Source organism: Aquila chrysaetos, chromosome 13 (assembly GCF_900496995.4).
Source record: "Aquila chrysaetos chrysaetos chromosome 13, bAquChr1.4, whole genome shotgun sequence".
Classification (NCBI taxonomy): domain Eukaryota; kingdom Metazoa; phylum Chordata; class Aves; order Accipitriformes; family Accipitridae; genus Aquila; species Aquila chrysaetos.
The window spans coordinates 5,783,783-5,809,010 of NC_044016.1; the positions used below are offsets into that span (position 1 = coordinate 5,783,783).

Sequence of the window (25,228 nt, forward strand, 5' to 3'; positions counted from 1 at the left end):
TTTAGTGCATAGTCCAAGGACTCAATTCATTCAAATGACAGTTATTAAATAACAACAATATATTTTCCTACCACATCATTTACAAAATACGAGCTCTTAAAAATAGGGCTTTTAGAAGAAAAAAAACTTTGAACCACATTAGTGTTTGGCAGAGTAAACTGTAATCCCTTGTAGTTCAAAAAGCAGTTTTGTTCTGCAAAGTTAAAAGAAAAGTTGTGGAGGTTTTAAGTTTTTTTTGGTGTTGCTGTCTTAAATAAATATGGTTAAACCATAAGAAATTGTATATTTTGATCCCTGTCTAAAAGCACATGACATTATACCTAATCATTCCCTCTCAGGTTACAATGCACCATACCTCTCTGTGTACAGTGAAAATGCAATTGATATCTTCGACGTGAACTCCATGGAGTGGATTCAGACTATTCCTCTCAAAAAGGTAACTTGCTTTTTCAGTATAAGTTAAAGAATATGTCTAGACTCAATATTGCTTTGCTACAGTCATACCGGGTTTTTTAAGAACATTAGAAGCCATCCTTAAAACTGCTTGTTTAAACATAATTGAACTGAAAGAAGAGCTACTGCAAAGAACTAGTGCTTTTTGTTTGAAATATAAGATACAAAATGTGTTTTGCATGTGGTTTCACTGTTTTAGATGAATGGTCAATCTGGAGCATATGAGTATATTGTACTTACTGATATTATTGTAGAGAGCAGTTTCTTGGTATGAATTGCAGATGGCTTCATTGGGACTGACTGCATCTATGTTATTGCCAGAAGATGGTGCATGTTAAGATAACTAAAGAGGCCTTCAAAAATCTATCTTCTGCTGCTTGAGAACATTGTAGACAGGTAGCATTAGAACATTTTGGTTCAACCACTACAAATATTAAAACCAGGGAGATGTCAGGTTTAGATCACTTATCAAAAGGACGAAGTTTTTGAAAACTGACACTTCCTTGGTATTTAGGAGGTGTTTGCTCAGCTGTATTTGGAAAGAAAAGAGAGAAGTGTTTTTCTTCCCATAGTTTAGACTGACTTCAACTTTGTATTAGTGTCAACATAATTCCTTTACTGGCATCCCAATAACTTAGAACTACAAGAAATTGCCCTTGAGGTCTTGTGTTAGTCATTCAGTCTCTCTACCTATCAATTTCCCACGTCAGATGCAGACCAGGATATTATGGCAACGCTGTGAGGATAAATAATGCAAAGATCAAGGTGCTCAGCTATTAACCATCTTAAGGGGAGAAGAAGAATCTGGCCTTTTAGAGGAGATTTCCTCTACTCTTTCTGATGTCCAAACTTTGAGTTATGAAGCAGTTGGAGCATTTTTTTCCTACCCAGCAGGATGTGATTTAGTACTTTGATTAATATCTGGCTCAAGACTGCCCGTGTAATAAGTGAAGCTACTTTCAACAAACAAGAACTGCTATATCTAGGAGACTCAAAAATGGCAATTTATTGTGAAGAGTTTGTTTCTAACACAATTTGCAGACTCAGTAGAGCGGAGTGCTTCTTTCGTTTTGAAGTTGGAAATCACAAATACCAGTAGGTTTTAGCAACCTGTATATAGTCTTACCAAGTTGCAAAGCGTAATTGTGACATGATACTAACAGAAAATAAAGCACAGCTTATTGCTTTGTGCATCTAATAGACAAAATTGAATTGTTATATGAAGTAGACTTCTAACAGAACTGTTTATTTAAATGCTGGGAGGAATGGTGTTAAGCCTCTGTCTTTAAGTGGAATTTTAAGCAACTCTCTCTGTATTCGTTCTCCAAACAGAAGTTTAAAATCTAAAATTGTTTTTAACTCTGCTTTGCAGTTTTAGTGACTCACAATTGTTATTCTTGAGAGCAGGCGTGTGTTACTAGAGGTAGGAGACACTGCTCCCTGCAGTTCTGTGGACCAGGCTTTGGTCTGGCCAATTATGCTGTTCGGTGCCCTGGTTGGCTTTATAACAGTGCTCATTTTATAGAGTGTATAATGCACCTTGGAGCTTTCAGTATAAGATGCACTATGTAAATGTGAGTTATTACTCTTACAAAGACTGATTTTCCTTGTTTCAGGTACGACCCTTGAATACAGAAGGATCACTAAACCTTTTAGGCCTGGAGACAGTTAGATTAATATATTTCAAAAACAAAATGGCAGGTAAGTAAAGAGAAGGCAGTTTTCATCATGCAAATTTTTGTTTAGAAAGAGCATTTTGTTTTGGCCTGGATCTGTGCATTGTAGAAAGTGACCTCTCAAATGTGTGTGTGCTTGTTAATTTCGGAGAAAGCCAAAGCTTACAGATTCCACAATGATTGCAACGATATCTGCTAGGCAGCTACTCTGAACTTTTTTTCCCTTTTGACTATTCAGTGAAGACTTGAATGAAGACTGCAAATAGAAAATAGAATGACTAGATGCTCCCTCCAAATCTGGGATCACCTGCCAGAACGCTGTCTGTACAATTAAAAACTTTAATAGTGATCTTGGCAGTACTACATTAAAATTAATATTATACTTAACCTAAACAAACCTTTCCCAAGGATCAGAAAGTAATATAATATTACGTATTCATAACTTGTTATTAGGGTCACGTGTGATTGTGTGCCAAAGTTTTAGCTTCAGAATTCTATTTTTGTTGTGAGTCTTTTTGATTGTTTTTTTTTCTTTTTAGAGCCCATTTTCGTAAGCATGCTCCTGAGTAATTTCCTTAACCTTTCGTTTAACCTCTTAGATGGAGAGGGGATGTGCTTTGTTTTAACAATCAAAAGCTATAATTTTTTTTAACTATTCTGAAAATAGTGGAAATAAACACTCTAGAAACATACACTGCTGTTGGCAGTGTTTCAGTGTTTATTTAAATTGCTAGCAAATTTAGTACAAAAGGAATGACAGCGGTGGAGAGGAGCAATATGGTGGGAGTATGTATAAATAATTTTCAAGTCTAATAAAGACTGAACATTAAAAGTAGAGCAGAAGGGAAAAAAAAAAATGGAGAGCGTAGGATCAGAAGTGAGTAAGGCTGATGCTTTACTCCTGTACGCTTTTCACTGTCTTTCAGAAGAGGTTGCCAAACAGTAAAGTATCCTCCAGGTGTATGTCTTTAAAAGTCTGCAAGGTGTTTTCCCGAAGCTACTTGTAGTTTCCACACTTCATGAAATCTCCAGTTGATGTTAAGGAAAGAAGAGATTTCAGTTCCATACAAAAACTGTTTTGGCAGTGAACAGTGGGTGTTGGGTATGTTCAAGCTTATTAAGTGTAACTTTAGTCTCCATATATATAAAACAAGACAGAGCGGTTGCAGCACTCATTCAAAGTAATGCTCCTATTGTATGATTATCACTGCTGTACATTTCATGTCTTTATTAAAAACACCTTGGCCAGACGTACACATGTGGAAAAAATCTTCCTTTTTCCCACGGTTGCACCAAAATACATCAGTGTTCAAACATTTCAAAAGGAATAGCCTCTTTGGAGCAGGGAATCAATGAAAAAGAATCTTGCATCGAGTTTCCAGACAATTGGCAGAAGACTGTTCTTAGTGATTTTCAGTGAGAGCTGCCAAAGAAAGTTTGAGATAGAGGACTGAGATTCTTTCCTGCCCACCTAAATGTTTTGTTTCAAAGAACTAATCAGTGGTATTTTGAGAACACAGTTGTGTCAACTTGTGTGTGACAAGGGTTAAGTCTGTTGCTATATAACAGAGTAGATAGTGGCCAAGAAAACCCATAAACCAAGGAGTATTTGTTCAGATTTGATGGGAAGTGGGTGGTGTCCAGCACTAGCAAGAGCAGAGGAAGAAAATGTCTTTGAATTCAAATTCCATGAATACCTAATAATTGTCCCACTGGATCATCATATTTATATTGATTTCAGAGGGTGATGAACTGGTAGTTCCTGAGACATCAGATAACAGCCGGAAGCAAATGGTTCGAAACATCAACAACAAGCGCCGTTACTCATTTAGAGTACCAGAGGAGGAGAGGATGCAGCAGAGGAGGTCGGTATTCAACATGTACTTGTCTTCTGTACATGCCTGTAGGCCCTGAAGGACAGTGACTGATGCCAATGTAGTACTTCATTTGTTGCTTTCTGGAATGCCCATTCAGATGTTCCTGTCTCGTCACTACCGCGTTAATCCTCAATGTTTAATTTGTATTAATACCAGTTTGGATATGGATATGCACTGGATACACAAGTATTCATTAGTTCAAATTAATTATGTGAAACAGCTGTAATTTGGAATGCATGTCTCCACATACTGTATATAGGTACATAGGTGTGCATATATACTGTATATATAAAGATCTGTAATAAACACTTTGTAAAAGGGGATTACATTGCTAACTATACATATGGATTAATTACTTTCAGACTCTGGTTCTGCTTTTCTTTCTGAAGGCAATTCTACTCTCAGCAGTATTCCAAGGCATCTGCTTTTTTGATTTATAGATTTAACTACATAAACATTCTATAAATCTCAGAAAACTCACCTCTTCAGAGAACATAGGACTTCAGGATGTGTTTCTAATAGAAGTCTTTAACAGGCCACAATTACTTTCCTAAATGGCAATAAAAATAGGTCTGCACTACTCACAGAGTTCACAGAGGATGTTACTGACCATTTACTATCACTCACTAAAGATGACCTGCTACTGTGCTAAGCTACACTCCAAGAACTGAGTATTTCAGTTTTCTAACTTCCAACGTCTTCCACCGATGGTTGGCTCCCAGCTTTCCTTTCTTTTTGGCTCTAAGAAAAGTAACAGCTGTGTACAGTGGAGATAAAATTCCAGTTCTTGTCCTTGCCTTTTCTGAGCTGATTGCGGTTTGGTCTTTTAAAATGTTATTTATTCTGAGTTCTGAAATGCATCCTTGCCATTTTGAAGAGCTTTTAATTCTGACCACAGACTGAGAAAGGTACTGCAGTATTATTTTAATTCTATTTTCATATTTGGTACTTCATTTTCATCTCCACTTTGTAATACATCACAAATGAGTTCTGCTTTTACTCATCTTACAGAGCTTTTTATCAGCTCATAGTGGTTGTATATTCTTTAAATGTTAGTAACTACTGGGTGCGGGCTGTTAGCCTGTAAACAGCATTCTTTTCTTCTGGCCCCTTGCCTCCTCTTCAAGCTGGAGGCTTCTCCATGTCAGTGCTGATAGCAAGGGTTTATCACTGTTAAGATGGTTAAATAGTTAATTTCCATTTAAAAGTAGCTGATAATCAAAGCTGTACATGTTTTATAAACGTCCATCCTTACATCGAATGAAATATCTAAACAAAGTATTTTCTCTTCCAGGGAGATGCTACGTGATCCAGAAATGAGAAATAAATTAATTTCTAACCCAACTAATTTTAACCACATAGCACATATGGGTCCAGGAGATGGTATACAGATTCTCAAAGACCTTCCAATGGTAAGTACAAAAGTACATGTGAGAGTGACTGACTGCAACATAGGCTGCAAATAAGTGAGAGAAAGACAAGTACAATTTTAAATGTATATTCAGAGTGTTGATGTATTTCATATCAGGAGCAGTGTTACTAGGGCAATGGAGCTGAACATGCTCTGCTGTATGTGATAAAATTTAAACAAAGAGGATGACACTTAAGCATCGAGGGGAGGAGGAGGAGTGGCTAATGCCTCCTGGGTTTTAAGGCAGGTTGGCCTTAAAGGTGTTGATGATAATTTTTATGACCCATATGAAAGGACAAAATTAAGAGGATTTGGGCCTGTATTCTTTGTGGGAATGGAAAGAGAAATTCCTTTCTCCATGAACTGTAGTTCAATTCCTTTCTTCTCTTCCCATCCTTAACTCCATCTTAGCCTATCTCTTTACAGCCTCTTTTCCTCAGACAGTGGAACTGTAGCAGTTTAATAGTGTGTAGTGCCCAAATTTCTTTCCATTCCAAAGATGCTATTTTCATTTTCTCTCCAATTTAACTAGTCTCAGTGAAACAGAACTTCTTAGATAAAGATTAACCTTTAAAGTTGAAAAATGGAAAAAGAAGACATGTAATAGCACACAGACATGTTCATTTCCACAAAACCTTATGTAGGAAATGCTCACCTGGAAGTTACTGAAATTTTTGATGAGCTAAAGACCAATTAATATTTTGTTCACAGGAGAGTATCATACTGCTTGCTTCAAGCTACCTTGAGCATCTTGTTTGTGTGTTCTGTATTGTTTTCTAAACTCGTCTACGATGACCCAGATGTGATTCAGAAGATGCTAATTAGCACTGTAAGAAAGATCAGATTATATGATATCAAACAGATGATATGAGTACCACCATAAGACATAGGGATTAGTACAGAAGTGCTGTCTAATATGATAATTGTTATTACTTGGAGTTTGTGCAGAAAGCAGGAAGTTGATGCTGAAATTGGTATTTTCAGATGCTGAAAAGCCCAGAGGAAACAACAGTAAGACTGGAAAATAAAGTGTGCCCTGCAGTTGCACTAGTTTAGGAGCTTAGGAGCATAATCTCTGGTCTTTTTACGTCACTTTTGCAGCAAATAGTACTTTTATGTTACACTTTACCGTAAAGTCTACACATTGTACATGAGCCCTTCGGGCACTGTGTTTTCCTTAGATGAGAATATGGAAGGAAAGGAAACAATTTTCTTTAAATCTCGTACTAGAGACACTCAGAGAAACCTCTCAGTAACAAATACATTCAGTGCAATTGAGCAAAAACCAACATTGTGTGTGTGTGTGTGTATGTTTATAAATGAATAAATAATGAAGGAGCTGCTTCTAGAAAATACATGACACATCCAAGGGAAGTTGGCAGGTAGTGTTTATCTTACCTGGATGTGAGTATACATACATCTAATGTTAAACAAAGAACGATAATTGGCTTCAGGGCAGGATGTAAATCAGAATCTTTTTTTACTTTTTCCATTTCTGGTGGGTTCCTTAAAATATTTCTGGCTCTTCGCAAGCAGAGAAAATAATCTGCTACTGCTAAAGGTAGGGCTAAAGACATCCCATTTCACACCATCAGTAGTTGAAAGTTCATGGGAATCAAAAGTTGCAAGGACTCTTAATCAAGCCCCAAATCTGGCAAGTGTAAAATGAGGAATGATTTTGTCTATTGAAGGGGATTTTCTAGACTCACGTGGATTAATATTCTTCAGCTATGTCATCTCTAAATGGCTTTTAGCTTTGAATTCATTCTAATTACACAAGCCTTGTATTAGCTCAAAGGTCATATTTGAAGTTAGGACTGGTACTTTGCTTCTTACCAATCGATACGACATTTTGTAAGAAATTCATGAGTCACTTTCCACACTTAAAAGTGATGAGAAGACATTAGAAAATGTGTACAATATAGAATTGATTTCTGCACTTGTTCCACTGCTGCAGCTTCTTTTTAAAGTTACTATTAAAAACTCCTTTTTGCAAGTAGGTATCAGTCTTAATGCTGGGAGATGTCACTGCAGATAAAGCAAATTTGACGTGTATTTTTCCAACAGCTCCTTGCAATTTCATACTGTAGTTGTATTCCTAACTTAATGGGTACAGAATTGTGTCAATCATAGGACCTGAAAATGTGTGAATTCAAAAGTGTAACTTGAGATTAGGAAGTAAATGTTCTGTCAAGAGCTACTTTGGTCTAGGTAGCTTTTTCTTTTCCAACAGCTTCCTGTAAGGTATTTGGCTGGACTGAGTTTTCATTTAGTCTGTTCCAAACTACCTACTTTGTTTCTCAGGCACAAAAATAGAAGAGGAGGAGTTACTGCATGCATGTGATGTTATGTATTGAGTCTAATGTTTTATTTGAAAGATAAATTTATAATTAAAAGAGAGGATGGAAATAGAGGACGTTTCCTGAAGAATCAGTACACAAGGTAAAGAATACTCATCCAACCCTGTGTACAGTCCGTCTGTATGGTGGTTTACAAGGACATAGAATTATTTCACTAGATTCATACCTTGTTCCAAAAAGGTGGATAGCTTTTTTTTTCGTGCTTCTTAGCAGATGTGATGATTTTGCAGTTGGAACATCTTCTTTGTATTTTTAAATAGATTAGTATGTTTCAGAAGAAAAAGTATTTTATTTTTAAATGGGAAAGATTGCAGCATTTTACTTTGCAAATGCCCATTTCTGTTTATGAAAGCAGATGATAAAATCCATTTTTGCATTTAAAGAGGGCTACCACTAGGGGGAACAAGTAGCGCAAGACTAATAGTTTTCTCAAATTCTCTTCATCCAACTATTTTAGGTCACATAGCTTCTTTTTTTATGAGATACTGGAATGCAGAAGGTGTATGAAAGAATGGAGTGGGCCTTTTTATTAGCAAATTCTTCTGACTTATTTGAGCAATTTCAAATTTGGCTGGATCTACTGATACAAATTTGTTTATACAGCATGAGCTTTCACTGAAGTCAGTAAATGGCTACATAGGCAGAAGGGTCCTTAGTAATAAATAGGTTTTAATAGAGAATAGGTATTTTAATCTCTGTTGGATGAGATAGTCACAAACTAAATAGCCAGCTCAGCTTAGCTTTTATCTAGCATCCATGGATGAACTTTATAAAGCAAGTGGCAATTTATATATATGTATGTATTTATATTTATTTATCAATATATACATATTCTCTTTATATATACATATTCACTTTATCTCTGCAGTCCCACTAACCGGCCTCTGCTGTCTTTTTCAAGGGAAATGCCAAAAACTGAATGAAGCGCAGAATTAGAACTGGTAGCAATGGCCCTTGCGTGGCTGGGCTGCGATATGTCAGTGGGCAGGAGGGGACATACACTTGTGCTGCCTTAACCTGTGGCATAACTGCCTGGTGGATGCAGGGCCAATGGGAGCTTCCTTGCTCTCTCCCCACTGCTGTTCTTAATGATGTCTTTTATAAGACCAGCTTTAGAGAGTTTAATTTGTATTGTAAATGTACAAAATGAAAATTGGATAAATGGAATGTTTTAAACTCTTTCAGGCTATTTGATATGTTGTATCAGATGCCTACATATGTGTAAGGTATCTGTCTGCATGTGACTGCTCTTGCTGATGCAGCCACACAAGGGGGAAAGATGCTTCCTCTGTGCATTGTTTCCAAGGTCTTGGTATGCAAGAGGCACGTGACATGAATAGTGAGATATGTTCATGGCAAATTGCAGTCTCTTAGCCTAGTCCCGCGTTGTTTTCTCTGTGAATGGACACCCTTGACTTCAGTATAGCCCTATGTTTGGGCATAAATGAACATGCCCAAGGCTCAGAGTGAGATCAGAGTTAAGAGAGAAAATACTAGAGGTTATCAGGCAATTGTAAACTTTCATCCGTCTTCGTGGTGAGAAGCTACTTAGGGGTCTGGCTTTGACAAGCAAGTTTGTGGGCTACAACATAACAGAAACCAGAAGTTCTTGTTTGCTATTAACAGAGCCGTAATCAGTACATACTTGTATTTTATTGATGTGGGTGCTAGATCTGGGTCATTGTCTTGCTTTTTACAATTTAGAATCATTCCTGTTAGTATATCCCCAAACTTATTTATTTACATGTTTTTCTTCCCTAGCAGCCTGTCACCAATTAACTGGCCGTACAGTCTGGCCTCCCTTCTGCCCTCTTGTCCCTTGAAGCCACTTTATCGTGGATGCTCCTTTGTAGTGAAGATCTGAAATCTGGAACTGCACTTACTGCAGCACAGACCACCTCTCTGTGTACATCAGATGTACAGGATTGATTTTGCTTTCATATTCTGCATGCCTACGTATTATACATACAAAAGCTAGTCTTGACTGCCATTATATTTGAACATTATCCTTCAGTTTGACCTCATTATACATGAGCCATTATACTTCCATTCTAGATGATGTGTGAAGCTTTGCTTGTTTCAAATGAGAAACTTTTATAGTAAATGAATACTTATCCATATTTGGTATTCTTTAAAGAAAGTGGGAACCCCATGCATGCATCTAATGGTGGAGTCCATGGGAAAAGTTCCATGGAGGATCATTTTAAAAATGTTGCCATATCGTGGCTTTTTCACATTCATGAATGCTGGCTAAATATTTTCATGGTCTGCAGCTGGCCTACCCTCTGCTTTTTAGCTTGTGATTTTAGAGACTCCCTTTTCTCCCTTATTGGCTTTTAGGAACGTAGCTGGCTTTGCTGAGCAGATAACTCAGCAAAGTCTGCTTTCCTGGACCATTCGTGGAATGGTGGCTTCTTGTACTGATATTTAGATGCTGCTAAACTTACTAATAACAATTTAATATATATTATGTCTTATATGCCATAATGTGGTAATTGATGTTTTGGTTAACATGCAAAGCCTCATAATAACTGTGTGTTTGGAAAAAAAAAAAAAAAAAAAAGTTGGATTTTACCAGCTGAAATTAAGAGAACCGTAACAATTATGTTTGGTAATATGTATTGGGGTGTGACTTAATGTTCTTCCAGACTTTAATACGTTCCACATACAAAAAGTAGTGCCTTAGGTTTAGCAGAGGGGTAAGCTGTATTTTTACCATATTTTATTTTTTAAAGTCCTAACATTTCTAATGTTACTCAGCTCTGTTAGTTTTAAGGTGATGAAATCAGTTGGACAAGGGGAAGAGAAAGTTAGAAATTAGAAAAGGTGTTCTGATTTGCTGGTGGCCGTTGGGCAAACCATCCCCTTGCAGGCTGACCTGGTGAACATGTACAGATGACACAGGGAGGGAGACTGAGCCTTGAAACACTCTTCCATTAAATTTGGATTTAGATTACTTTAAATTATAAGAGAACTCGTGTCAGCACATTTTGTAGAGATAAAATAGAAGTGACTTCTGTTTAATTTGCAGGATTATTTCTCCCCTCTCTTTCTTTACATCACACTTTGGGAGCACATTGCCCAGTTGACCTGTTAAAACATTTGAATTTCCCAGTACTTTTGCACCTTATCTGCTGAGGGCCTAGTCTTCTGCACCGCAGAGACGGCAGTGCAAAGTCCCTTCATTGCTAAAGCACTGTGAGGATTAAGTGAGTGTGCAGAAGGACATAGGCCTTGTCTCATCTGTCTACAGCAGAGTAAATTGTCCCAGTTGTCTGACACTAACCAGTTCACCTTTCCACGTGTCCCTATCCTGTCGAAACACTGTTCCCTCCCTTTAGAAATACTCTGTGTTTGTTGTACGGGTGATACTTAATTTTAATGGAATCACTAAAATGCATGAATAACAGAAGGAAATCTCTTACGATCTTTAACTGTTGTGTATTCTCATCTTTTCTTCTCCCCACACCATCTCACCTGTGTTCACCTTCCTTTGTTTGTGTTATGTCTCTTTTAGATTGTAAGCTCCTCAAGGCAGGGAACTGATGCTTCTCAACTGTCTGTAAAGCACCTTTTACAACTGTGGTGCTCTTTGAAATATCAAATAATAATAAATATTAGAATCGATTCCTAATGAGTTAAAAGTTTTATTTGTTTTTAATGTTTTAGCAACAGCAAGGGCGGCAGGCCCATATGACACCATGTAAGGAAGGTGCTCAGAGGACTGGGGGTGACAATGTAAGAACCTGTGTGTTGATGGGCAAGCAGGGTTGCTGTCTGGCTGTCCTTTTGTGTTTGACTGCTCTTGTGGACTGCTGTTGCCGATGTAACCTGTACAACCATCCTTCATTGCTTTCTCTCTCTGTTGTCTTTGATAGCAGCGTTCCCCTTATCAATTCCCTCATCATCACTCCCGTCTGATCTCCTCTCCGAGCAACTTTGAGCACATCTACCACATGACTGTTAATTCAGCTGAAAAATTCCTCTCTTACGATTCCATAAACCCTGCATTTTCCCCACCTCCACGCTCTGTCCTCGGTACTCCAGACTTTATGACTCTGAGGGTATGAACGGCTGAGTCAGGTGTTCACTCTACTAACACTGTGTGGTTTTCCTTTTGCCTGGCTATTAACATGGGAGAAAAACCCTTGTAAGCAGTTTCCTTCACCCCTTAACTTTCTTCTGTCCCAGTTGATTTATTTTCTGCTGTCAGCTGTGGTCTTTCCACAGCTCTGACATGCCAAGAAACAGATACATTATGGCTGTAGAAAAAAGAAAATAAATGTATAACAACTGGGCTGAACCTTTTGCTATGAGAATAGCATTTTTAGAACGTTTTGCTACGAGAATAGCATTTTTAATCACCAGGAAGGATGTGGGAATTTTGAATGATGAGTTCTCTGTTCCACAGTGTTCATCCTCCAGCAGTCAGTAGTGGGATGCTGTGTATCAGGTTGCATTAGGAAAAGGTTCTGGATCTGTCTGTGTTGCACGAAACTTTCAAACTCTTTTTTTACAATGAAATCATGTAGAATGCAAGAATTTTTACACAGTACTGTACACAGATTGAGAGAGAGACAGGTTGTACCTCAGACAGTTTCTAGTTAAAGTAAATAAGTGAAGTTAGAACATGTACAAGCAAAATCAAAAATTAAAGATGATGGCAACTTGCTGATGTAGATCCTCTTAATCCTGATAGCTTTAAGCAGAGGCTGAGGTAGGATACTGTTCTGTAGATACCCTTCCAGTTGGAATGTAAGTTGGGGGGATGGAAGTGGTCTTTTCTTTTTTCTTGTATTGTGCATCCTGGTCTGACTATGTGGGGGTTGCTAGGTCCTATAGAAATACAAGCCATATGAAAACAGGCACACAAGTACATGCTGTGCATTGTAATTGTGTACTGTGCTGTGGCCTGCAGTTCTGCTTAGGCCAGATTCGCAGATAAATCAGAAATAATCTGTGAGGCAGATGTATGTGATGGTGGTTGGTTGCTCAGGGTTTGTATGGGTCTGACCCATGTCTGCTGCTGTAATGGAAACACTGCTGTTGGTTTCTGTGGCCTTTGGACACCCTTCAGACATGCATGGCAAACCTTCACTGCCAGACTGCTTTGAGAGCCTTTTGGTTGCTGCTCTAGATCCCTATCACCAGGAAGGTTTTTGGATACATACCTCCATACAACCCTAGAGAGAAATTAAAAATGCAGGAGGAAAATTAATCTCTTCTATATGGCTCCGAAACAAATCTGCACACCTAAGCTTTGACTGGTCACGTCATGTGTCTGGTCATGTGTCACTGTTGTGAAGTCCCAATTGTCACAACCTTTAATATTCAAAAATGAAGTTGCAGCATTTTGTAAAATGTGCCCTGTGATGACAGCTCTGCATCCATCCTGGCTTTTCTGGTAGGAGGAGAGATGCAAATACACAAGAGGAATGCTCTATTGAAATGCAAAAAAAAAAAAAAATTAAGCTGAATTGAAAGTTGTTTTTCTCTTAGAGGGTCACTATAGGGTCATTGAAGCTGTATTTCAGTTCTGGTTTTAACAAGGTTTTTTTTTTTAATCCAACTGTGCTATAAAATTTTCTGTGTTCAATATGCAGTGATGTATCACCGGACTGTGACCCACTCTACCTTCCCTTTCTCATGTGAGTAGTCTCCCTGGGATCAGTAAGGAATGACCCCCGGTGTTTCAGACAATAACTCTTAATTTTTGCTTTAGGAGCATCCTTCATCCTAATGTTGCAGCCTACTAGCATAAATTGGAGAAAAAAAGTGAAGTGGGCAACCTGGAGTGTCAAGGTCTTGTACCCGTTGGGTCCTTAGAGCACTAGAGGTTTAGTCTTGTATGAAGAAAAGCATTTGTTTCCTTTGTGGCTTGAGGGTAGAGATGTTGTAAGCTATATGGAGAGCAAGGCTGTGAGTTTTGGTTTCATGTCTGTCCATCCTCCCTTTGTGTTTGGAGATTTTAGTGTAAGAAGGGTAGCACTCCCTCCGAGGGGACTGTGGTCCCAGGTACAGATGGGATATGGGAACCAAAACAGCATGGAATCCATAGGGAAGTTGAAAAATGGCCCATTAAAGTAGGCTTTTAGATTCTGTCATATTATTTAATGGAAGAATTAAAAGCTCAGGTTTATAATGTAATGAACAGAACACTAAAACAAAAAACCCAAAACAACAACAAGCAGCATGATGGACAGAGAAACATAGGCAAACAATTTCCTATAGGTGTCATAACTGTTTAGTTAGACCCTATATGTGTGTTCTCGCCCCACAGCCTGAGAAGGCAGCGTGGGAGCAGTTAGTGTGAGTGTGAGAGCTGAGGCTCTGTAACACTGCAGAGCTGCGAGCATAGCAGCGATTGCACGTACGTAACCCACAACTCCACAGCAGCTCCGTTCTCTGACTGGGAATGGGATGCGCTGAACTAATTTGGGTCTTTCACCCTATATTTCACAGTGATTAACTTCATTCAGCAAGCAGCTTCTCTGCTGCTGGTTTTTTTTTGGGTTTTTTTTTCCCTCTTCTCTCACCTTTCTCCATTTGTTTCAGCAGTGGGGATGAATTTTCCTGCTAGGATTTGAATTGTTGCTCTAAATGAGGGGTTTTTGTCTCTCTCTTTAAGTAAAGCAAGCTCAAGTTGCTTTTTTTTTTTCCCCTTTGTTTTTAACTTGCTGTGTTTTGCTGCTTTATAACTACCGCTAATATCCGCCGTTTATTTTTCTTTGAATCCCCTTTCTGCATCATGTGCATATAACTTCCAGGGGTTTTGGTCAAAAATGCCAGGGTCTCTGGCATGTGCTTATTTTATTTTTCGAACAAAGAACAATGAAAGATTTGCTTTGTGGAGAAACTTTCTACTAGGAATTACATGGACTTTGCAAACTGACATCATGAAAAATAATCATCATTAGAATACACTGTTAAAATAAATGAGTCTTTTTCATGCACCCACCTGTTCCCTCCTTCCCCTGATGCCTGTATGTTGTCTGCTCAGTCACTGTTAAGGAGGTTAATCGCCTTATCATTAAACATAATTATTCTCTTTGCAAAATGAACCATTGTAGGTTTATACAAGTACAAAAGATCTTCCTTGCAACTCCAGTGTACTAACCACAGTGCACACGTTTGCATGGTGCTGCACTTAGCTTTCCTTTGTTTCTCAGAACACAGCAGTAACTTATTCCTTAGCCCATTAGTTCTTTTGTGTGTTGTCAGGGGAACCTTCATACAGGCAGGATGCTCATACTCTTATCTGTAACTCAGATTGTTTATTGCATCATGAAGGACACAGGAGCAGAAATTTAGTATTTTGTGCTACAAAGTAGGTTGGTTGTTCACATTTTAAAAAAAGGGGGGGTGGGGAGGAAGGTAAGCAAGAGACAGCAGTATGACCCCAAAAATGATTTAAGAGACTTTTTTAAGCCTTTAGGTATAAATCCTCATTGAGAAGAGTGCAGCAATGGATGAGGGGAGAATTAAGCAGGACTTTTTCATTGGTAAGGTCTCTGATTCTCTTTTGCTGGTGTTTGAGAGAGATCTCGGAACAGGAGGAGAGATTTTAATTCTTTCTTGTTTGTTACATGTTAAAAATCAGCCATTTCAGCCCACTGGGAGAATGAGAAGCAAAGGGTTGACTGTAAGAGCAAAGGGGTCTGTTATAGCAATGACTCAAAGGATCATTGTAAGACTGGATTTGACAGCAGGTTGGTAACAGTTATAAACTCTGAACTGTATAAAATCTGTTCATTACAAAGGCTCCATTTACAGGTATAGAAATGGGTAGTATCTGAGGGTTTCTGAGAATACCCTTGTAGGGGGTGGAATCTTTGTTCTGGTCTGAAAGTTCCATAACATCGTAGCTTAAGAAGGCATTGCAATTGCAACTGTTGTTTTATGCGTAGCTACTTTACCTCAGAGCGAGGATGGGGAAATAATTAAATATAAATAGGAAGAAATTAACAGTTATTGCAGGGGGTGTTTCGTAAAGTGGAAATAAAGTAATGCTCAGAGCTACCTGCAGTTCTTTTCACATTCTGCATCTGTAAAGGTTCCCTAAACCTAATTCTAATTAATGCTAATGACTTCATAGTGCAAATCATATTAGGACCAGGATGAATTCTCATATTTAGCCAGAGATTGAGTGATACATAAGGGCATTAGAAAGTCCCTCTGGGCGAAGAAGCCAACTCATATACAGAGAGGGGCTAAATAGCTGAGAAGCCTTTTCCCCTAAGGTCAGCTGTAAGATAACAGAAGCAGAAATAAAATCTCCCAGAACTCAATTCAAAGTACTCTTTTCCCTTCTTTTAAAGACAATTTATGTTTAAGGAACTACCCTATCCAAGCAGAGAAACTGTTTTATCTCTTCCCTCAGTAAAGAACCACTTCAGCCCGGTAACTTACCAATGTAGAAAATCACACTGGAACTCTCAGGGTGCAAAACAGGAGCGATAATCAAAATATGTAGAAAAACAGTGGCATGTGCTCTGGTCATCCTCTTTGAGTAGGCTGAAAACAGGAGGCTGATTCTCACTTTGACTCAACTGGTGTAGGTCTGGAGTAATGCTGTTAATGCCTTTGGAATTACATAAGTAATTGAAATACGGATTGATCCACTATGTGTTCATAACTCTGCAGACATTAGGGATTAACATGGTTATTGTATAAAGTTACACATGCATGGCACAAATGATGGCATCAAAGAGAGAAATTCTATTAAGAACCTTGGAAGCTTGTGTTCAGAAAGAATGCATTATGTGATATTACTTGAATATATTTACAGCAGCTTAATTAGGCTTGCAAACCATACTTTCAAGGAAATTCTTGAATTATTAGACATACTCTTTCAGTTGTCTGCATATGTCCATGTAATTCAGCACTTCACTATCACGTTGTGTTGCTTCCAGTCTCTGCACTAAACTGCAGAATATTATTTTGCAAATTTTGCTGACTTGCTGCAGATAATTCAGCTCTGGTAAGGTTGGGGTTTTAATGTGTTTTGGGGCCTTACTTCATAACATCCAAGGTTGAGCCAGCAGTCAATAAGTAAACATGTCATTGTGTGTGTCTGCATTGCAGAATCTTCGGCCTCAGGAAAGTCGGACCGTATTCAGTGGCTCTGTTAGTATCCCATCGATCACAAAATCCCGCACAGAACCAGGACGATCGATGAGCGCAAGCAGCGGGTTAGCAGCACGTAAGCAAACAAAACTGTGTTGCTTGGGGTCTATGCACAAGTATTTTAGGGAAAGGGCTGCTTGCATTTGCTTCTATCATACTGTCACTAGACAGGATTTTCAGATATGATGGCCGACTCTCTTCCTATTGAGGGCAAGCACAGTGTTTTAATCTTGCTTTCAAAGGAGCACATGAATAAGCAGCTAGCACTTTTAAGAGTCCCACAGTTGTAATTTGTCAAATTTTTAAAACTGACATTAGAACTAAAATTACATTCTTACCCTTGGGACTACCTTGCTGCTGTTTAAGTGTTTTAAAACAGTGGCAAGTTTTTCACAAGCTCCATGGTTATTAGTTTCGTTGCTGAACTGTGTAGAGCTCTTGATGCCTCTCTTGCGGCTAGTGCAAAGAGAAAGCAATAGAAAACTGGCTACTGGTATGGAAGAGCTGCACTGAATTTGAAACACCTTTCCTAGTGCTGCCATGCTGCCTTTGTGTGCCAGAGTCAGCACAGTGACCTGTACTGAGACCAGGCAAGTGACTAAATAATGGACCATGTGAAAATAGAGGCAAGACTAGTGTCCCAACTTTTCTAGGTTTTTTCCCTTCCTGTGGCATACACCACATTTGCTGCACATTGCCAACTGCTTGCAGGACGTGCGTGTGTCTGCTGTAGTCTGTACCTGCTGGTACAACCCACCTACTCCCTGGGAAAGAGGCCACTGGAACTAGCCTGCACCACAGCAGTTTCTACAACGGCCGTCTTTGTTGGGAACATAGTGACTGTGTCTGTGCTGGGTAAAGTGGGCTAATGCTGACACGCCAAGGGAGGGACCACAGAATCCCTAGGAAAAACTGCAGCAGACAGGATAAAAGCCCACACAGCCTGCAAGCCATGAGCTGAGCATCTTGGGACATGCTGGAGGAAAGCAGAAGTAACCAGAGCAACAGCTAACAAATGTCTAGTACCTCGAGCGGGTGTCTGTAACACAGTTTAATTCCTCTGCACGTCTTAGGATCATCTGCACAAAACGGCAGTGCTTTGCGGAGGGAATTCTCAGGAGGTAGCTATGGAGCAAAGCGTCAGCCTATGGCATCACCCTCAGATGGTTCCTTATCTTCTGGTGGCCTGGACCAAGGCAGCGATGCACCAACAAGGGACTACGAGCGAGAGGTGAGTGACAGGAGAAAGAGGAGAAAATTTAAGTGTGTTGATGAAGATGAGGAAGTTGAATTCTGTCATGGGTTTGGCTACAAGTTTGGGAGTCACTGACAATGAAAATTTGGATTTCCTGGATTTCAAGCTATCCTGACAAAAGACTTTGGTCAAACTGTATCAAGTCTGGTCCTGGTATTTAACATGCAGAAAACTCTCTGCACTCCTTACCTGGAGATATATGCTTGATAGTGACCTATCACAGCTTGAAGTGGCGATATTCCTTCCGCCCTTTATTTGCAAAGACTCTTAACCTATTTTAGCAACCATTTCACAGGAGACATTTTGTTCTCAGAGTGCCTAAAATTAACAAGGTAATTTAAGAATTATCATATAATAATTTCATTTGGAGCAGAAACTGGATTTAATAATTTATATTCTGTGCAGAACAAGACTATCATTATGATAGAACTGCAGTCCTGCCCAGTGCTAAACTCAGTCCCTCCAAGAATGTTTTACAGGGAAGGGTTCAATCTGAAGTTGGCCAGCAAAACTTCCCCAGACCGTTTTCTTATGAAGGAGTGAGAAAATTAGAGATCACACAGGCTTTTCATGGTACTGAATATATCCTTTCAGTTGAAGCTGGAAGGCAACTGTCAACCCAAACTCAAAACTCAGACGTAGTTGTGTTCTACTGTACTCTGGAAGATCCAGCTGGCGTAACTTGATTAGGATGCTTTGAATTAATATCTTGGGACTGACATAGAAGAGGTAGCTGTGGTGAAGCCCGTACCATAAACATTCCTCAGTTTAGCGCAAGAGCATCTCAGATCATAATCTTTGAAAAGGCAGGAGGCATTGTAGCTTCAGAGGCAACCTGAAGTTGCGTACTCTGCTGACCAAGAGGCCCTCGGCAACGTGCAGACTACAAGAATCCCACAGGTGCTGTGTCCTTATGTCAGCGTCAGTTATGCCTGCTGAAAGCAGAGTGATCTCACCACTTACTCTTAAGTCTCCCCAGACCAGGAAATACTGAGCAAAAAAAATTCCTCTGTATTTTTGGACACAAGCAAAATACATGGAGGCCTTTGAATCCAGTCACCTGCTGCTCAGACATCCTCAGTCACTCTCAAACTTGCTGTTGTGTTACTTACCAGTGTTCTTATGTGTCTTTGGGCTGCAGGACTCTGACTCTCCGAGACACTCTACTGCATCGAACAGCTCCAACCTCAGCAGCCCTCCCAGCCCAGTTTCTCCTCACAAGACAAAGAGCCTCTCCCTGGAGAGCTCTGACCACGTGAGTTGGGACTCATGAACTGCTTCAGCATTCAGATTTGACATCACAGCAGCTTGCTGTCCCCATGGCTGTCCCCTTCACTTGTTCCAGTTCTCACCTTCATCATCCTAACCCTCCCCATTCCCTGCCTGAAAGTGATCTGGGAGTGGGGTACAGAGGAAGGTAAAAGCTGGTCGTCTTCAGCACCATTTGGCACTGCCTCACCCTCCCTTCCCCAGATCTGACAGCAGCAAATGAGCAAAGCTAGGGTGTTGGTAAATATCAGATGCTGTAGATTTGTATTAGTATTGGTTTCATTTTTGTGGTTTCGGCTGCTTCATTTTTAAAGACATATTTATCCCACCCCCCTTCCACTTCCTAAAATGTAGCTTAAGTAGACCAGACCAGTATCGACAAGAGAAAATTCAGAGGGATTTTGTTTTCATACAATAGCTCATTGTACTGTACAAAAGTAGCACAGAGACCCCTTCCCCTGCATGGGGAATGATCAGTATGTCAGAGGCACATAAAAGCTTTCAGCCACCACGTTTGAATGTCAATCTGATTGTCGCCAGCAAATCCTTATTGATTAAAATGATGCATATTTTACTACAGTACAGAGTTTAAATAAATACGCAGATGTTAGAGTAAAATACGTATGTATATATTCAAAGAAAAAAAGCATTGTGTATGCAGCAGAAGATGGATGCTTATTTAAGAGAGCCTTTAATTTAAGATTTGTGTTGTCCCTGTTTTCATGCTCGGTAATATACAGACTTGGAGGCCTGGCCTAAAACCTTTCACAGGACAGATATTCCTTTTGCGTAGCACTCACTGCACTGCCGGGAGAGGTCCCTGCAGTACTTTCACAACATTTCTTTACTTCTGTCGGTAGCATAACTGAAGCTATAATTCCTACTTCCATGTTAATCCCCATCCTTTGCAAAAATGACAATTGGAAAGCAACCCCCTGCCCTGACAACCAAGGGCACCAGTCAGCCAGGTGGCTGCCCTGGTTTCTTGTGTGCTAGCTGTGCAGCTGAGGAACCTTACGGCATGCTACAGTAGAGGTCCTTAAGGCAGCAAGGGAGTTCAGTGCAGCAGGATTCAGCAGGAAAACTGTTTCCCTGGGTCAGCCTTTGACTAGGTTTAACTCGGAAGCGAGCAGTTTTCCACATCTACTGTAACCATCCCTAACCAGAAACTGTTACTGTTGTTACCAAATACTGGTTGCTAATACACATCAGCCAAATGAGTGCCCTTAGCCCAAAGCTAGCCACAGCTGGCTATGCTGTCACTGTAGCAACAGAGAACCTTCAAGACTGACCTCACACTGTTCAACACTGTGGTAGTCGAAGATGCCTAGTCACCCACAACTGCCATGCTGGCAAGGTTGGTTTTCCTCTCCCTCCCTCCCTACCTGTGCTGTGGGTTTGTGCAATTTGCAGTTGTTTCTACGTGCTCACCTGCTGTTTGGTTCCAATAGCAGGTCAGGTTGGAGGGCAGAAAGTATTGCAGTGGAAGACAGAGCCCACTGAAGTTGCAAAAAGAAATAAAAAGCTGAAGCTGGTCATGCAGTCAACAGAATAAAGTGAGAGACCAATGTACAAATGGATGGTAAGAGGAAGATGTCTCTTCTCTTTAGTTTGGAAGGCAGATGTGTTTTTCATTTGGGAGTGTGTTCAAATGAGCCTCTCTTCTCAGTAGTATTGTTGCTGGCTTTATACTATGACCATAATCAAACATCTAAGGGCTTTTTGTATTTAGAATACTGGGTTTTGTGGGTTTCGGAAACTTGTTATGGCTTTTATTAAACCATTCCATATTCTTGCAGTCAGCGGTATATAATGTTTCACCCACATAGAGATGTTTGGAGTTTTCCAGTTTCTGTCTTCCCTAATAGAAGTTATAGGTAAGTTCAAACTATATACAGTGATTTCCAGGTATGATCTAAATGTGAAGTAGGGAATGAGACACAGATCATCTAATCCATTTAATCATGCTGGGTCTCCTAGGTAAGATTTCTCTTTTACTCTGAATCAAGAGGCCTGTCCAAGTTTTAAGCTCATTCAGTGTTAATTTTGGGACAGGAATTCAAGAAGTTTTTTTAGAAACCATCACATCAAAAGCCTGTCTCTCTCCTGTTTGGGTTTTTCAGAGTAGCAAGCTGGTTGTGTTGTTTGTTTTCACTTCAAAGCTACTACTTTTGCAAGCCTGGCATTTAATATTAAAAGCTTTAGCAAATAGCTAAGCACTTGAAATTAATTCCTCCCAGAAGTTTTCAGTCTCTCTGAGGGACAGATAGGCAGGGCGTTATTAAAATTCCACATCAGCTTCTTTTTAAAGGCTGCATATTGCTTCAAGTATAGCCACTGCTTTTTCCCCACAATTCCCTCCTTTTGGTGAAGCATGTCCACACACTTTTCAAAGCCTTTGCAGACTAGTTTTGTATTTACTGTATGTTGTATTTAAACATTAATCTTATTTTGATGTTGAGAGAAGGCATTTAAACAGCAGTCATTTAAGACAGAGCAGCCTGCGTGACAGTCCCCTGACAGAGGATCACAGGATCTTTTTTGTGGATTTTTTTTTTTGCAGTTGAGCTAATGCTCTATCTGAAAATGGAACCCAAAGAGTCATGACACAGCAAACAATTAAATCGAGTAACCCCTGTGTTTACTCTGTTATGGTGCCTGCAATCTATTGATATAAAAAACTGACATTTTCAGGCAGAGCATAGGTCAGCTGTGTTACAAAACTAAGCTCCAGAGGATGAGAGCTCCACAGGCCTACACTGTTTGTACACCACAATTTCTAAGCCTTGGCAGTCTCCTTTAGGATTACTGTATTTAATCATTAGTTTGGTACTGTGCATTTTTAATGCATCTGTTCAAAAGAGAAACAGCAACTGTTCTCTCAGTTGAAAAGCAAATGACCACATCACTTATTTGAAAAATTGTCCTAGGACTTGAATAGTTTTATATATTTGGGGACCATTTGTTTAAACACTCAATTTTAAACCACACTCATCTTTTTTTGTTGCTATGAACACTGAAAACATATGCATACAGTAGTTGGGCTTTTTAAATACTCATTGGGCTAGGAAAAGTAACTTGGTCATTTGAACTGTAAGACTCTTGACTGGTATCTCACAGTTGTCTCTTAAGGTTTGATGTTTGCTACTTTGCACTGTAGCATTGCTTCAAGTTCACAGTTAGAGGGCTGTATTTTGTTCAGGGAGCTTAAAATCTCCCATTGGATTTTTGACTGTAGCATATGTTCTCTGTACACAGTATGTATCTAGCCGATTTTTTCCTTTTGGCTGAGACTGAAGGTGTTTGCGTTTTTGACACTGCTTAAACATATGGGTTGTTGCGTTTTTGCATTTTTTTTCTCTCTTGATAGCAACAAAGGATCTGAACAGATTCAGGCAGCTACTAAGGATTCCAGGTTATAGAATGAAAAAGGTTTGGTAAATAGTTTTCCCCTGCACGTGTGCACACACAGATATGTGGCTTCCTTCCACCTTTCATCAACCCAAAAGCAGGGTTATAGTATTCTCTTCTCTGTTGCCTTTGACCTGGAGAAGACAGCTGGTGGTTTCAAAAAAACATTCCTGAGGCTGTGGTGAAGTAGTTGCTGCTTTTCCTCTCAGTTAGTTGCTGTGGCTTGTTACGAATGTGCATTTTGCCCATTTTAATGAACTTCAAAACTGAGTCAGGAATGTTATATCTCCTTGATTTGATTCTGATAAAATTACAAGCCAGGTGTGTTATTCTCAGGTATATGGCAGAGGGAAGTTAAGGGTCTTGTCATACCAAAAAAGTCCAAAAAGCATAGTGTATTTATAGAAATGTAGTTTAACTATACCTAACTGGTTCACAGAGTGTGTCAGCTTTTCAGAATAAAACAGTTAACACAGAAACAGATTCTGGCACCGTATTGTCTTGCATGGTCAGACCCTGAATGTCAGGACAAACATGCTCTTAGGTAGAAGAAGCTCGGGTTTTTTTCCATTTTATGCACGCTGTTTAATTTTAAATTAATACATTAAGGATAAAATTCATTGCAGTGCAAGTACCCACACCTCCTGAGCCTTAGTCTGAGAATCAAAGTGGCACATAGTAGCTTCTGCTGTGTTTTGGCGTTTTTTTAATAGGAGTTAGTTCCATGGAGGAAATGGGACAACTTTCTGCACTAACACAAACTGCACCCTTCCACGTGCTCTGTGTTGACACTGTATTTGATAAACACCCCTAGAAACCGCTCCGCTGCAGGCTTTCCAGTCTAAATTTCAACTCCACTTTGTCTTTCATTTCAGCCACAGCTCAGTACAACCTATTTTCATTCCGCATTTAAAAAAAGTCTCATCCACAGGGAAGAAATCCACAAACAAACCAGTGTTGGTATTTCAGAGCAATTATACCTGCCTTTTTATGTATGACAGTTTCATATCATTTATTTTTAAAATATGTTTTTTAGGTTTTTCATTGTAATATTATTGTACAGTTTTGCATGGCATAGATGTAATCACTTTTTTGTTTTAGAGTATAAAAGCTGACAAGTGTGCGTGTGGGGGAAAGATTCTGCTTTTTGCCTCTTCTCACTATTTTGTTTAATGCCCTCAATGTTGTAGGGGACATTGTAAGAGATTCTCTGCTACAGAACAATGATGTAGATTCTTTTGCACAGAAATATTTAAGGTGGAAAAGTCAACAATGTAAAAATGACTTACCACCAATATTTTATGTTGGTAACACACTTAATATTAACCTACTTTGATGTACTGCAATAAAACAGGGAACTGTTAGAAATGCAGAAGTTCTGTCTTTTTTTCCTACCTCTCCATGTTAAGCTTTGAGGAAGAAAGGGGAAGGAGAATAATGGTGTTCTTGAAGATAAAACCAGCATGTTGTAACATGTCTGCACAAGTACACACTGGGAAGAAAAGGAATATATAAGAAATGGCTTTAGCTCTAACAGCTTTCAGAAAAAATTACCAGAACCTTTTTGAAAATTCAAAGTCAAGCCACCTTATACTTTAATATATTGAACTTCATCAACTACAGTTTTCCTGACCTTTTTCTTAGGTCATCTGTTCTGTGTCAATAGTTGTAGTCATTTTTTCTGATGTTCCTCCTTAATTCAGTTACACATCAAATGTTTCAGCTGTCTTAGTGTTAGGGGCTGGACTCTTATTTCTGAGCTACTACCATCAAGTTGACTTTCATGCATCTTTAAGTGCATCTCAAAATACCTGTTAAGTTTTGCATGTGCCCTGACCCCTTGCACATCATCCACCAGTTCCTCACAAGTCAGCCTGGGATTTTCTCCATACCAGAGACTGTTTGTTGGGACATCTTCCTCTTCGTTCATTATTACCCTGTTGGTGAAAGTCCTAGCTTTGATTACATACTTCAGTCACACCCCCCTGCAGCAGGAATACAGGACTGTGCTGTCACTGATCCTGTGTTGCCAGGAGTGCCAGCCTGGGCATTGTCCCGTTACCAATCCCCTCCAGGAACAGTCAGCATGCTTCCCACTTCTTACATGGCCACAGGCTACCTTACTGCACAGAAACTTCTGATCCTGTCCCTCTCCTTCAGTCAAAATTACTACTTTCTCAGCCCCCTAACTCTAGCTTATGTGGATTTAAGCCCATAGGCTCATCCCATTTAGGCCACTGCAGGTCTCTCCTAGCTGCTGCAGCTCTGTGAAATACCATCTGTTTCCTGTGCTCTGACTTTTACAATCAGTGCTGTATTTCTGATTTCCCAGGGCTCCAGTTGCACCATCACAGCTGTGAAGGTCTTGGGAAATGGGCCTTCTATTCTCA

At 39.5% G+C, this 25,228-nt stretch overlaps 1 protein-coding gene and 1 long non-coding RNA gene across 18 annotated transcripts in view; one reads left to right on the forward strand and one right to left on the reverse strand.

Annotated features, from left to right (window-relative positions):
- Positions 1-24,206, forward strand: part of CDC42BPA (CDC42 binding protein kinase alpha) — a 190,441-nt gene extending 166,235 nt beyond the window's left edge. For 10 of the 17 annotated variants that reach the window (XM_030035147.2, XM_030035155.2, XM_030035156.2 and 7 more), the window contains 8 exons: positions 339-436; positions 2,070-2,154; positions 3,871-3,994; positions 5,301-5,418; positions 11,656-11,841; positions 16,862-16,979; positions 17,977-18,134; positions 19,300-24,206. In XM_030035147.2, coding sequence (XP_029891007.1) covers positions 339-436; positions 2,070-2,154; positions 3,871-3,994; positions 5,301-5,418; positions 11,656-11,841; positions 16,862-16,979; positions 17,977-18,134; positions 19,300-19,431 — 1,019 coding nt within the window. In that variant the 3' untranslated portion in view covers positions 19,432-24,206. Of the gene's footprint in view, positions 1-338; positions 437-2,069; positions 2,155-3,870; positions 3,995-5,300; positions 5,419-9,538; positions 11,532-11,655; positions 11,842-16,861; positions 16,980-17,976; positions 18,135-19,299 lie in introns of those variants that run through there. The other 7 variants (XM_030035160.2, XM_030035152.2, XM_030035153.2 and 4 more) reach the window with 3 other exon arrangements.
- On the reverse strand, positions 14,308-18,013 carry LOC121233753. The gene is made up of 2 exons (XR_005933851.1): positions 17,930-18,013; positions 14,308-16,358 (listed from the first exon to the last, which is right to left on the reverse strand). It is a non-coding gene; the product is annotated as an uncharacterized LOC121233753 (long non-coding RNA).
- Positions 24,207-25,228: the final 1,022 nt, after the last annotated feature.